Raw genomic sequence first — 13,808 nt, 5'->3', positions numbered from 1 at the left:
AGAGTTACTGGTCCAAGCTAATGTCGCTCAAAGTCATGTGGGGATTTGATTACGTCAGAGGCATCATCGGCTTTATATTGGCCCAGCTGAGCACCCGGTTGACGGAGGCTTCTTGTTGGAGTGTCAGGTGAAGCTGCATGTCCTCTACTCCACGTCATTTTCACAACAGCGCCCTGGTTGACCGTTGCTCGCCCAAACAGCTCCTGCACGGTCAGCTCCTTGCCCTGCCGCTTTGTCTTCTGGAGCTCCAGCACCAAGAATTCAATGCAGAAGTTCTTCAGGTCTGCCAACCTAAACCTCGTCCACAGTCACCAAGCGAGACGCAACGAAAGCCCGGAAAAGTTTGGCGATTTTCCATTGAAATCCGCCCAGAAACTTTCGTTTTGGATCTAACTGCTCGGATTATCATTTTCGTTGGACTCTTGGGAGTTCATGACAACAGAGTTTTTGTGGAAATTTCACCGCTGTTGATCAACAGACGAGGAAAAAGGTAATTAATGCACACTCGACCCTAGAGCCAGCTGCGCAGTCTACGGCTGTATTTCTTTATTTTCTTTAACTTTATAACAGTTGTCTAACTGCTAGAAATCATCTTATGCTTTGTGTGGGGGTAAGTGGAATCATGAGAGGCTAAGCTTTCAATTGTTGTTCCGCATGAGCGTATATTTTGAAGATTTAATGCTTTAAAGTTATAAAAACGTTTATGAATGGTGGTTACAGCGCCACGGCAGCCATTAACACTGCGGTAACTGTAATTGATATTATCAGTTGGTGTGCCAGAACGCGTTTATTGTACGATAGTTCATGAACTGAACATATTGTGGCCTATTACTGTTACTGATGAACGTTACTGTGAACCCGTTCATTATGGTGTCTGTGAACGGCACGCTTTCTCAGTTTAACTTCGTTCGATAGGGTGCCAGATTTCTATAGAGCCTTCCAGGCCAAAACCCGGCTAAAAAAACAGCGTAAACAGGCCTTCATATGTTGCGTAAAAAACATCCAATCTGGCAACACCTGCCACCAGTGTCGCACCGCCGCATGCGTCATCAAAACAAAAAGCAGCATGGAGGCTTTGTATGATCATTTAAACGAAAAACAAAATCACGATGAGGATGCGAAAAGTCTTACCTTTCTGTGCAAACTTTGCCCGCCGGCTTTCAAAAAAGAAAATCCGCACTTAAGTCACATCCACAGCAAACCTGAAATGGCACATTGAACTGATTGCATATGAGGATTAAATCATTGTTCAAAATTTTTGAAGTATGAGCTATGAACTGAACTAGTTCATTTTAAAATTTGTGAACTGAACTTTAGTGTTAAGCTGTATAGTACACTGTTATCTGAAATGACGATGAATGCAGTAATGTTAGCCCTAACCAACCTTTAACCACAGTAGTGAAATATCAGAAAACTGTTATATTAGGTAAAACTGTTGAATATTTGAGTCTCAACTAACTGCTGTTGAACTGTTAGATACTACTATAATAAAAGTATAAAGAATCTGTAGGCAGACATTAGCCAAATAAAGTGTAACCTATATGTAGGCTATATTGATATTACACTAACCCTAACCCCTTTTTATTTTATTTATTTTTATTACCATCTTATGTTTAAAAATCCAAATTATAAGACACATTTGACTATTCTTAAAAATGAAATCTCAAAGTATTAATGGGAAAAGTACTACTGTAAGTTTGCTTTTGTTTTTCAGCATGATTTTCTTACTGATTGTTATACTTACTGTCCCTGCTGTTTTTTAGTATACAATTCATTTTATTCCTATAGTGTGAAGTGTTCTGACTCAATAGATAGCCTTGACAAACGATTCTAGTGGAGCATATTTCTAATTTCATATTTTTAGTAGCTCTTGCAGGTAAGTAAATAAACTTCACAGGTTCTTAATGTAAATGTTACACAAAATCTTCTCCTGATTATATGACTCATAAAAATAAATAATCAAAATGTCTGACTGATTTGGCCACTTCTCTAATGGTGTCTTCGGTTTGTCCCTTTTGATGATAAACATTGACAATTTTTCTGGATATTGAATGATTTATTTTTGTTTTTTGTTCGTCTTTCCAGGACCCCAATATAAAGATTTCTGCTGGCGTTTGTGGCTGTCTATGAGCTCTGCATCATACCAAACATTGCAAACATGGCTTGCAGTGATTTGTTCGACGTTGGAGTTGTAAACACAGAAAATCTGCTTGATGCCTACCAGCAATATGATGCCGTCAGTGATTTTTTGCACGCTGACCTGCTTATTGGTTTACATGCCACCACTCTGTCCCACCCACAACAGTTACTTTCATTCTCATTTGATGTGGACGGGTTGGTGGTGGAGTTCAATAAGGTGCAGGCGCTGCAAGGTCTGCTTCATTACCTATTCCTCCCCAAGTTTAACTCACAGATACTTAGCCCCCACTATGTGTACCTAAAAAAGCACATGGATCTCAGCAAGTACACGAGCAATGGCTTGACTGCCCTTAAAAATTGTGTTGGGTACCAGATAGCTAACGTAGATGGTGGCTATCATCTATTAATGACTGCAGTACCCAGCAGCACCACTGACCCTGACACCAGGCTACTCAAGAAGCAGCTCTACAGCACACATGCTGTAGAGCTGCTTAACAGTGTGACAGACGACTTTAAACGGTTGCTCCGGGGCCTCTCTGCTAGGGATAAGAGCAGGCCTACTCTGCAGAAACAGGGGACCAGCAACACGGCAAGGTTCAATGTGTTGTGGCAGGACCTGCCATTCATAATGAGCCTTTTGGACAAAGCTGTGGAGGAGGCAAACTCCTGCTGTTTTTTGCAAGTGATGCTGACACTAAACCAGTTTGGCCAAAAAGCCCCCAATACATTGGAACTGACAGACATTGTGGATGTGACGGATGTTAAGGCAGTGTCAGTCCACCTTGCCGTGAAGTTTGTGGCAATTGACTATGACCAACACATATTGTTCTCCCGTTATGGACTGCAGGACCTGGTAGGAGCCAGGGGGAAACTGTTCTCGGTCCTTGGGATGCATGAGGCCACAAACTTCCAGACCAATCTGGACCACCTGCCCATAGATGTAGCCAAGCCTCTTCTGGCAGTGCTCAGCAAACATGGAAAGCTGAATTTCCTTCAACTGTATGTCGACAGCCCACATTGTCACTTGCAGATGCCATTCAAGCATCCGGTGAGTGGTGCCATAGTGACATGTGGGCTGTCGCACCCAAATTCACAAATGGCCATGCTCTCCAGGGCATCGACGTATCTGCGCCACATGACGGACCTTAAAGAAAGGCTGGTGGCACAGCTTGGGTGTCGTATAGAGCAGGTCCTTAGGTTTCAGGGGGATGTACCTCTGTGTGTTGACCCCTCAGCCCATTTTGACCTTGAAGGGCTGCACGCTTTGCTGCGGCAGCGTGCCATGCTGGTCCCCTTCAAGGACACTACCTCTGGTCAGGGCCTCCTGTCCACCTTGGATGGCGTTCTGGGTTCACTCATCGACACCCTCGCCAGTGCCTACAGTTCCAGTGAGGGTGTGGGTAGGTTCGATGAGTCATGGAAAGCTTTCCAGTGTGAGCTAGCCCTTGAGGAAATGTTTTATGGCCACCCTCTGTCATCTGAGGACTTTTTTCTAAGTGCAAGCTTGGGGACCAGTACAGTGATGGACCGTAGCCTCACACACCAGAGGGGTTTCATTGGCCTGGCACCTCACTCGAGTGCTAGCTCAGAGGAAACTCCTCCCCCACTTCATCACTGGACCAGGGATGAACTCCAGAAGCTGCGGATTGAGCGCCTCTGGCCTCTGTGCCAGACCTTGGATGCAGGGCCGGCTGTCATCGGTGTGGCACTAATTCGTGTGCTTCTCGGGGACCTGTACAGAAGGAATGCAAACATCCCAATGTCACCTTTCAGTTCCGACTCTCCACCTGGCAAGCTGGTAGGTGCTATGACCCTGGAGATTCTCACCAACGACCTTGAAACAAAAAACTCCTTTCCTGTCCCCAACACCTTTCACCGTGCTCGCCAGCTGGTGCAGAAGGCAGGAAAGTCTGTTAAGGACTGTCTGTTGCAGGGGTTCATTGCAGAGAAGCTTCACTTCTTCCCAGCCTTCAAGTTCAGGGACATTAGGGGTGGAAAGAAGATCTGGTGGAACTTCAAAGACTTTTTACATGTCCACCTCGGAGCAGAGAAACCTTTTCCCATGTCTGAGCTTGCCACCAGGACCCTGCAAGTATGCACAGAGATGGAGAGACGGTCTCTGGCATACTCCCGGTCATTGGAAAAATACCGGGACCACGGAATGCCATGGATGGCAAAAACACTTCAGCGGCTGCCTCCCACACTGAAAGGGACCTTCCTTGTGAACGTTCTCACCTTCATCAGCTCAGTTGGCATGCTCCAAAATAATGATTATGTAGATTTTAACCACCTGAAGGACCTCCTTCAGGCTATTGGCTTGCAAGGCATGGCCCAGGACAAACTGCAAAAGCTCCAGATATTGGGTAAGTTTACCATAGAGAAGGTCTATAGACCCATCATCTGGAAGCTGCACCACGACATTCCGGTCAGGGTCCAGCAGAACACCCCCTGCTTACTAAGCCTCAGACCACCACCCAAGCAGGAAGAGGGAGAGGTCCTACAGCCTGAGGAGGATGTCCAGGCTGTCGAAGATCAAGATGACATCAGACCTCCTGTCAGGTCTCAGGCAATGTGCCTGCCTGCCAATTCCTCCAAACTGTGGACACAGGATGAGTGTGCTATGGTCAACTTGGACAAATGTAAAACATCAAAGCAGGCATACACAGCATATGTGAAACGCTGCGTGGAACTCAAAGTGCCATCAAGGACCTTTAATGCCTTCAGACAAAAAAGGAAGGCACTACAAAAGCAATAAATGCACCATAACACAACGCATCTCATGCTCTGCTCTTCCACAAGATGATGTTTGGTGTGCCAGCTGAAGGTCAAGATCCACACGTCCAACCCTGCAAACACCCAGCGGTAAGACAAAGTCTTTGATTTCCCGCAAAATAATTGAAACCACTGGCGTTGTTGTTGTAGGTGTATGTGTGTCATGAGGGCTATTTAATGTTATGATCCTACAGTTTGTTTATTCGTCTAGTTCTCACTCATTTACAGTGAATGACAGACTCATCAAGTAAAATTTCTATGATTTTAAAGTGTTTTGGATTGTAGTGTCCAAACAATTATAGACAAGTTTGAAAACATTTCACACCTGTTTTAGTGCTTTAGCAGGCTACACATAGAGTCTATAGAGTTAGCATGATGTTAGCTCTTAACTGCTGGATCATGTTAGTTTTTCAAACTTGTGGGTCTGGGGTGATTTGTGCCAAAGCCTGGGTTAAGTTATGCCAGTGATGGAGTCATCCCAAGAGGTGATGTCCTCAAGAAACTACCCACACACCAAAAACTTGGTGGTACAGCCAGAAAGGAGCAGAAGTGTATATTCCCCTGCAGCATTGACCAGTGGGATGTTTAGTAGGCCAGATCCAGACCACCTAGACCTACATACTCACAGGGGATAATCTGGAGAAGTGAGGAGATGGGCATGCCTCGTCAGTGTTTTGATTTAAGCCTACCTGCCATTTGTTTAATTTAGCTAACACTGATTTCAGTTTGGAGTTTGCACTATGTTATGAAAGAGATGTTTTATTAAGTTTTCAAGTGGCCTAAGTCACAATAGGATGTTTAGAAATTAGCCTAGTCACTTTATTCTTATGTTACATAATTGACAGACAGCATTCTATGTATGTAAACAGGCATCTATTGCCAAAGCCTTTTTGCCTGAAATGATTCACAAATATCACCTATTGTGTATTTAAGTTTTTTTGTGTTTTCCCAAACTACAAAATATGACTTATTCCAACAGTTTAATAGGGTGACAATATCTAAATAAACCTTAAATGAGTAATTTTATTTTTATTTTTTTTAACTGATTATCACATGAAATAAAACTAGTTTGTCTCTTCAATGATAACAAAATGTGTAAGTTGTGTGGCTATTGAGCCTTAATGTCTTTTGTTTGTATTCTGTCACTTTTCAGTCATTCAGGGACGCGTGGGCTGAACAGAGTGCAGCGTCTGTTGCATGTCGAAGGACGAAAAGAGACCGCTCACTTCCTGGGCCAGTCAGTGGCGGTGAGTCCTGAAAACAGTTGCACTGACTTGTAAGATATCCCACACACACTGCCCTTTACGAGCTGGGCATTTCTTACGCTACGTAGCCTATGTTATCATTGATAATAAACTTTAAACCATGAATAGCATTAAATGCTCAACCTCAGACAAACCTCAGCAAATTAAGCTGTGTGCAATACTTCATCAAATGTCATCACGTGATGGTGGGATTTAGATAAGTGCTCTGTTACTTTTACTGTTTTGACTGTTCATTTCTTTTTTAGGGACTTGAATTTGGCTGCAATTAGTCCCATGGCCCCACCAGTGATGGGACAGCCACCTAGGAGCACCAAAACGGAGACCATGGTGTGCAAACACTGTGGGAACACAAACTCCAGCCCTTCCCTTCTTACGTGCCACCCCAATAGCCTTCCGCAGCCGCAAATGCTCGTCCCCTCTGTCACCACCAGGCCCTCGACCTTGTAGGTAGCCTGGGGAAGCATTCTCTACGTGTAAGTTAAGTTTCCTTTTGTGTGACTGGGACAAGGAACTCCATCATTCTGTCCATTAAGCACACATTAACATTAAACACAAACTGTTGACCTTACTTCCGCAGTAACGTATTTACAAAGAAGAAGAAGAATGCAACATTTGGTAGCCGTTAAAATTAGCAAAGGGAGTGTAACGTTAGCAATGTATCATTTTTTTGTTTTAGGTTATTGTTAAACAAGTGATTTAAGGACTCTTGATAATGGCTTTAAGTTTTTCTTGACAAAATGTTAGTTAGCTATCTATTATGTGATTAACTTGTAATGCATCCCATAACATTCTGTGTTCTAACAATATAAGAGTTACCTACATTATCCTGGTTCCCTGCATAATAATGCATGCATTTTCTTTTATAATCTTTTATAATTTCTTTTTATAATTTTCTTATATAATTGTTTTATAACCCCATGCGTGCACTTGAAAAATATTAATTTTCATCATTTCATATGTAGAACAACAACCAGTGAGAGACAACAGAGAGAGACCGGAGAAATAAGAAGAAAGCTGGGCATGAAGGTCTGACCGCGTGGCCCACACAAGCACATGGTCCTTAATCACTTGCTGAGCCACCAGGCAATGAATTTCAAGAGCAAGATGAAATTCCGGCCCGTTCATCGTCCTTCACAAATGCTTCTAAACAGACTGTTCCTCCTTCCCCTCCCCAACCAAATGCCCAACAACGTCCGCTCTGTGGTAAACAAGCATGCCACATTTTATATACATACTATTTCTAAAAAAACAAAAAAAACTGCCAAGATAAAGGATGAACCGATGTTTTAAGTTATTCAGTGTTCTGCACTTCCATCTGGGGATTTAAAAAAAAAAAAAGAAAAGTACATTTTGTTTTCTTTGAGTCAATTTCACATGGTAACTGCATTGTCCAGACCTGTATTCGCCTCTGAAGACTGCCCTGTGTTTGGCTCATAATTAAACATGGTTGTAATATCGCTTGTCTTGGCTGGGACACCTGCAGCCACCGAGCAAACAGAGTGAAACCAGACCATCCGAGTTTATCATTACGACGGACATCATCAAAGAGCTCCAACTGGACTGCGGTCTGAGTTCGAATGATGAACCACATCTGTGATTTTTAGGGAAGGGAAGGGGGGGGCTTCAGTTTTCAATGTTTGTTCATTTTTCGTCTTTTTTGTTTTTTTGTTTGTTTTTTTTTAAATAAAGTTCAATTTTTTTATAATCTATTGGTCTCTATTTTTCTTTCTATTTATGTTTATACACAATGCCTGACTTGCTATCCGAAACACATTCAATTGTGCTCAAGTTTTCAGATTCGACTACTAGGTGGCAATGTTGGACCATTTAAGAAAGTGAATTCAGCTGCTACAGAGCCACCTGATCATCACAGGTTCTGTATGTGGTTGGATCTTGAACATTAATAATATGTTGTGTGTATGTATAAAACATTGAGTCAGAGCTGATGTGACACTTACAAACATCACAAATCAATAAATAGTTTTAATTACATTTTCAGTATAAATTCACTCTGATTCCAGGTCAAATATTAAAAATGTATTTAATAAAAAATTATAATGGGATTAAATTACATTTAAGCATAATTCCTTATATTTTGATGTTTTATTTCTACTTTAATTCTCTCACAAATGCTGAAAGAGTTTCTTATTCCCACATGTAGATTCTGATTCTAACTGAGACGTCCGGTCTGGAACATAATGTGAGCACTGTTTGTCTGAACAGATAGAGGCTTCTCTAGTTTTCCCATGGGCTTTCATGACAACTCCTGCGATAACTTTGATCTAAATACTTAAACTATACAGTTAAACTAACAAATATATTAAACTCAAAGTGCACAAATATTAGCTGTATCTGTTATCAATGTTATAAATAGACCACAGACTTGGAGCGTTGAATAAATCACGAGGTAATTAAATGCACATAACCTACAGAGCACAGTAACTGAAATTAACTTCACAATAACCTCCACTATATTAAAGAACTTAACTTAACATACAAATGCTCAAAACACACAGAGTGATATAACGAGTGTCCCGTGGAGAAAGAAAAATAAGGCTTTCATGACAACTCCTGCCATAACTACTGATCTAAATAGTTAAACTATACAGTTAAACTAACATATATATTGTACCTGCATGTGGTCACATAACAAACTCCACATGTACAATAGTACATGTACATGTACCTACTCACGTTTTTCTCACAAACGCACAAACCAGACAGAATGAAGAAAAGGAATTATGAAAAATTCCGCTGCATCTCTAAACAGACATCACTCGATCGACATCAGACTGCAGTATCGCCGTCCACCTGCAGGGGACGTGGGCAGGCTTTCCAACAAATTGTCTATATGTAATGTTGGTTAAACTGTAAACCATTTAAACCACATTCACTCAGCATAGACATCATGTTGTTATAACAATGAAACCCACATAAAAACAGATTAATAATAATAATAATACATTTTATTTGTATTGCACTTTACACATGAAGAACACATCTCAAAGTGCTACAGGTGCACAGATAAAAACAGTAAACATTAAAACAGTTAAAAACTGGTACTACAACAGGTTTAGCTCACAGCCATCCCCTGCCACTTTACAAGTTATACATTTAAACAGACAACAGGCTACATGACACATCATTATAAACAATACAACAATTACAAAAATTTAACTAATAAAATAAAATGTGCAAACTGAGCTCTGTTGTGTCTTGGAGTTTCTATTTAACAACAAAAAATGTCCAGTGATTTACTGCAATTTCAAAATAAATAATTTCACTCGGGAGGCCATTCCAGTCAATTTTAAGTTTTTCATATTCATACATTAAATCAACATAAATGAGGGTATATTCTGGATCGTGTCTGCTCTCCCTCTCCTTTTCCTCCACTTGGAGCGATCAGCGACCCAGAGAGCATTCCTGGAGATGGCCGCTGACATCATCTGTGTACGCCATGGCAGTAACTTTGGGAACGAGCCCAAAGCGTGTGCCAGATATAACCCTATCAGAGTTTATAGTATTAATAAGGGGGTTGACGGCCAGGATGTATAGAGCAACTCAGAGGGCAGCCCTGTTTCACCCCTCTCTCTACATAAAGGTTAACCCATATTAAATGGCCTGTTGGCACACGTTTGTTCTTTTTCTATAATTTCTATACTATAATTTCTAGAATCTCAATCTAAGTCTGTGTGTTTCTTGTCGCTGTCCCTTCAGGCTCCACTCCTGGTGGTGCCCTTTCGTCATTTCCTTTAAGTTTCAGCCTATAAACAGCTGATGTCTTCTTATAAACCGCTGTAGCCCTGATGATAGCACCCGGAGGAAGCTCCTTGCTCACTAGCACTTCATTAGTTGTAACAGGGACAGTGGAGGCAGGGGGAGTAACACAGTCTTTGGTGGAAATCTCGGGGGGGGGGGAACTCAAATAGATTTTCTTGAATCCCCTGGGCCAGGTCATCATTTACATCATAGTCAATGAGCAGAATTTCCATATTTCAATTTGGTCTCCATGCTTCAGTCCCATTATTCACTGTGGGAATATGGGTGGTTGATTCTCTCCAGAATCTCGATCTCAGTTTGTGCGTTTCTCGTCGCTGTCCCTTCATATTGAAAGTTCTTCTTGTTGATTATTTTCATGGCAAACTTCCTGCAGGACGATCTCTCAAAAGGCCAGTTTGACTTCCCCACACACTCCTGTGCCAATGCGTCGAGTCAGTACATATTTCTCCTGAAGCTCTCTGGGTAAACTGCACTGATAGGGTTAGTTGGCATCGTTTATGGTTGGAACTACGACGGTATCTGATCGTCTTCGAACCTCCGACTTTCGTTCTTGATTAATGAAAACATTCTTGGCAATGCGTCGAGTCAGTACATATTTCTCCTGAAGCTCTCTGGGTAAACTGGACTGATCAGCTTACATCAGGTCGATGAAGACAAACACTTTGTTGGTACTACTCCCCCCGGAACTTAAAGACTTTGATTCAAATGAGAGGGGAGGGGGTGGGTGCCGGTGAAGGGGTGTGCCGGTGAATCTCCGTCACTCGGTTTTCATCAGCAGGTACGACAGGCATGTGTGTCTGTGCATCAGTTTGTATGCCTGTGTCTGTGTGTGTGACTGCATGGCGTCTACAATCCTGGAATACACAGAATCCAGTGTTTCTTATAAAAAACAAGGAAAATAAGTATATGTATACAAACTTAAAATTAAAATAAAATAATTAAAATAGAATATGTATTGTACAAAATATGTACAGCTGTCCTAGTGAACAACATCTGGCCCTGGTGTTTTTCCACGTTTGTGTCTCACCTCCGCTCGGACAGAACTTTTCCAGCAATCGACGAACTTAGCCTTTCTAAACACAGAAAAACCTGCTCATCATATCTGTAGAAGTGGGCTTTTAAATGGTCAAAGCTTGTGCACAAACAGACAACAAAACAGCTGCGGGGCCAGCGGCCCTCGGATGGTTGCAGCCAGACCAGAGGAATCTGGGGAAAGTTGATGCTGGAGGGGCTGGTCTGGCTGTTGGGGCTGCGGCAGCAGAGTCCGCGGGGCAGGAGGGGCTCCGCTGCAGTCTGGGGAGCGCTGGGCCCCTGCAGGAAGCGCCTTGCTCACTGGCACTTCAACCGAGCTGGTCTTTGCCAGTTGGGAATACAGCTTGTTGAGAAGCTCAGAATAAGTGGATGTGACGGACTTGGCCGTGCCAGATTTCTGAAAACGAAGCTGGAGACTATCCCCCGGACAGTCGGTTGTAACAGGGACAGCGGAGACCGGGGGAGTAACACTGTCTTTGGTGGAAATGTCTGGGGGTGGGGGGGACTCAAACAGATTTTCTGGAATAGTGGAGATGGAGGGAGTTAGCGCAGTCTCCCACAGCTGTTAAAAGTAGTCCTGGCTCAGTGGCAGGTTCGGTATGGCCTCTACCAGTCAAGGTAATGCCATTTGGACTTAAAAATGCTCCAGATACTTTCCAACGGCTGATGGAAGTAGACCTACAGGGCAAAAGCTGTTTTGTGTACTTGGATGCCATAGTTATCTACTCTGATACAGTTAAACAGCAAAACCATAACATAGGGGAAAGAGAGAAGAAAACACTTTGCTAGTCTTTGTAAAAAGTGGCAGACATGTGCATTTGTCCACAGTTTAAAACAGCTAGGACTAATTACTGAATGCAGTGTTAAAATAAATGGGGGGGGCTTCAGTTTTCAATGTTTGTTCATTTTTCGTCTTTTTTTTTTAAAATAAAGTTCAATTTTTTTATAATCTTATAATCTTTTTATAAACAAAGATAATTAAAACTTTAACCAAAAGGAGGATTCCTTTCCCAGATGAACAGGGAGAGACAACAATGGTCAGTGTTTTGCAAGCGCGTGATTTGTGACACAAAGTAGGCTATGGGAATGACCTGGCTCTCATGAAAACTCCTTAAATTTGCAGGAGATTAAACACGCGTTGTCCTCCGAGGACAGCAGAATGTTCTCTCTGGTTAAAGGTCTCTGTGGGTGATACCCTGTGGAGGTACTTGAAAGCTCTCAGCATCTGATGATGTAATAACTGTCCTCCGTCTGATAGAAGTCCTCCGTTTTTATGAGACACGGGTGTTCGATGCTCTGCTCATTCAGGGAGGTAGAAGGCCGGACTGCAGCCTGTAGAGCCCATGCTAATTGTCTGCAAAGTGTCTGCTAGCTTCATTAGCCGATCTCGTTCCGTCTACCTGCACCGTGTTGCTGGGTATGTTTGTTTTCTTCATGTTGCTGCCTACACAATGAAACTAACCTCACCTTTTTCTGTTTAGTTTTCACCCCGGGACAACCCCCGACAACAGCAAGCGCTCCCACTGTGGCGCGTATTCTGCGTCATCTCTCTGAGCAGCCGCTGCACCACGCGTGGATGAAATGATGAAATAGTAAATAGGACTACAGTAATATAAATATGTGCAGAATCAAGACAGCCCAGACGGCCCAGTGTTTGGTGACCGGGTACACTTTGTTCACACTTGCACCACGTGAGTTTGCCCACCCGACACAGCGTTTAATTGTTCCTGGGGAGATGGATCCGTGCGCCTCCTGCGTCATGGATGAGCCTCCGCAACTTCAGATTCACAGACACTATTGCACAAAGACTATGTTTTAAAGTTACAATGAAGTGCAAATGCCTCTCCGTGCGCAATTACGCATAAATGGGCACTACCCAAATTTTGAATCCAGCTCAGATAAGGAGATAAGGAGACAATCGTCTATCACTTCCCCAGGTTGGGCCATGAATAAGCAACCAGCAAGGAGAGTCTTAAGGGCAAGGTGAAGGGGACGTTTGGCCTGGGACACACGCAGCCACCAAGCAAACAGAGTGAAACCAGACCGTCCCAGTTCATCATTACGACTGACATCATCAAGGAGCTCCAACTGGACTGGGGTCTGAGTAACCGTGTTCGAATGATGAATCACATCTGTGATCTTGCCAAAACAAAAACATTTGAAGAGTGGAGGCAGTCAGCTGGCTCCTCCATCCAGTCCCTCCCTCACGGTTTCCTGCACCAGCCTGCCTCGGCTCTCGCCTCCCCGCGCTTCAGTGCTTCCCCTGTCGGTCTCTCAGCCCTGGTCTCCCCGTGCTCCTGTTCCCGGTTCCAGCCCCCGCGCCCGTGCTCTCCTCCCTGGCATCCACCATCCCACTTCCCCACTCCCTTTCCCATTTTCCCCAATAAAGTATCTTGTGCTGAGCTCTGCGTTTGGGTCCGTTCTGTCCTAACCATAACAGGGACATGCAAAACCCTACACACTAGGCAGGGTGTGTCTGGAAAACAGCCTTTACCTCCTGTCCTCTGCCGCCAACAAATCTGTGTTGTTTAAGATTCGACCACTAGGTGGCAATGTTGGACCATTCAAGAAAGTGAATTAAATCTGGAAGCCCATTATTCTAGATTGTATTTTTCAAACATTTTCTCCTTCTGCTGTTCAGCTTGTTAAGGTGGTTAAAACTATTTCCAGGACTTTACACAGGGACCTCAGCTGCTACAGAAAGAACCACATCATAAAGCTTTTGTATGGGGTTGGATCTTGAATATTAATAACATGTTGTGTGTATGTTTAAAACATTGAGTCAGAGCTGATGTGATACTTACAAACATCACAAATCAA

The 13,808-nt window shown here is 43.1% G+C and overlaps 3 protein-coding genes across 3 annotated transcripts in view; 1 reads left to right on the top strand and 2 right to left on the bottom strand.

Annotated features, from left to right (window-relative positions):
* The window catches only part of LOC120555327, a 75,517-nt gene that overhangs the window by 36,985 nt on the left and 24,724 nt on the right, over nt 1-13,808 (bottom strand). The window lies entirely within an intron of this gene.
* LOC120555326 lies at nt 92-7,881 on the top strand. Its single transcript, XM_039793988.1, has 5 exons — nt 92-490; nt 2,086-5,001; nt 6,065-6,158; nt 6,422-6,649; nt 7,139-7,881. Exon 2 carries the CDS (start codon nt 2,159-2,161, stop codon nt 4,892-4,894), a length of 2,736 nt encoding a protein of 911 aa, XP_039649922.1. The 5' UTR covers nt 92-490; nt 2,086-2,158; the 3' UTR covers nt 4,895-5,001; nt 6,065-6,158; nt 6,422-6,649; nt 7,139-7,881.
* Nucleotides 9,265-13,363, bottom strand: LOC120555321. The gene is made up of 3 exons (XM_039793983.1): nt 13,197-13,363; nt 12,651-12,765; nt 9,265-11,550 (listed from the first exon to the last, which is right to left on the bottom strand). Exons 1-3 carry the CDS (start codon nt 13,361-13,363, stop codon nt 11,083-11,085), a joined length of 750 nt encoding a protein of 249 aa, XP_039649917.1. The 3' UTR covers nt 9,265-11,082.

The sequence above is a fragment of the Perca fluviatilis genome, unplaced genomic scaffold, assembly GCF_010015445.1.
Source record: "Perca fluviatilis unplaced genomic scaffold, GENO_Pfluv_1.0 PFLUV_unplaced_scaf_8, whole genome shotgun sequence".
Classification (NCBI taxonomy): Eukaryota; Metazoa; Chordata; class Actinopteri; order Perciformes; family Percidae; genus Perca; species Perca fluviatilis.
The sequence above is the reverse complement of the archived record's forward strand: the minus strand, read 5'-3'. Positions and strand labels throughout refer to the sequence as shown.

Excerpts from the sequence above, each read along its gene's own strand:
- LOC120555326 (XM_039793988.1), top strand. The coding sequence starts at position 2,159 with ATGGCTTGCAGTGATTTGTTCGACGTTGGAGTTGTAAACACAGAAAAT.
- LOC120555321 (XM_039793983.1), bottom strand. The coding sequence starts at position 13,363 with ATGGGAAAGGGAGTGGGGAAGTGGGATGGTGGATGCCAGGGAGGAGAG. Across the intron at positions 12,766-13,196 it reads GCAGGCTGGTGCAGGAAACC|TTGCGGAGGCTCATCCATGA; the intron begins GTGAGGGAGGGA and ends GTGAATCTGAAG. Across the intron at positions 11,551-12,650 it reads GTGTGAACAAAGTGTACCCG|CTGTGGGAGACTGCGCTAAC; the intron begins GTCACCAAACAC and ends TACTTTTAACAG.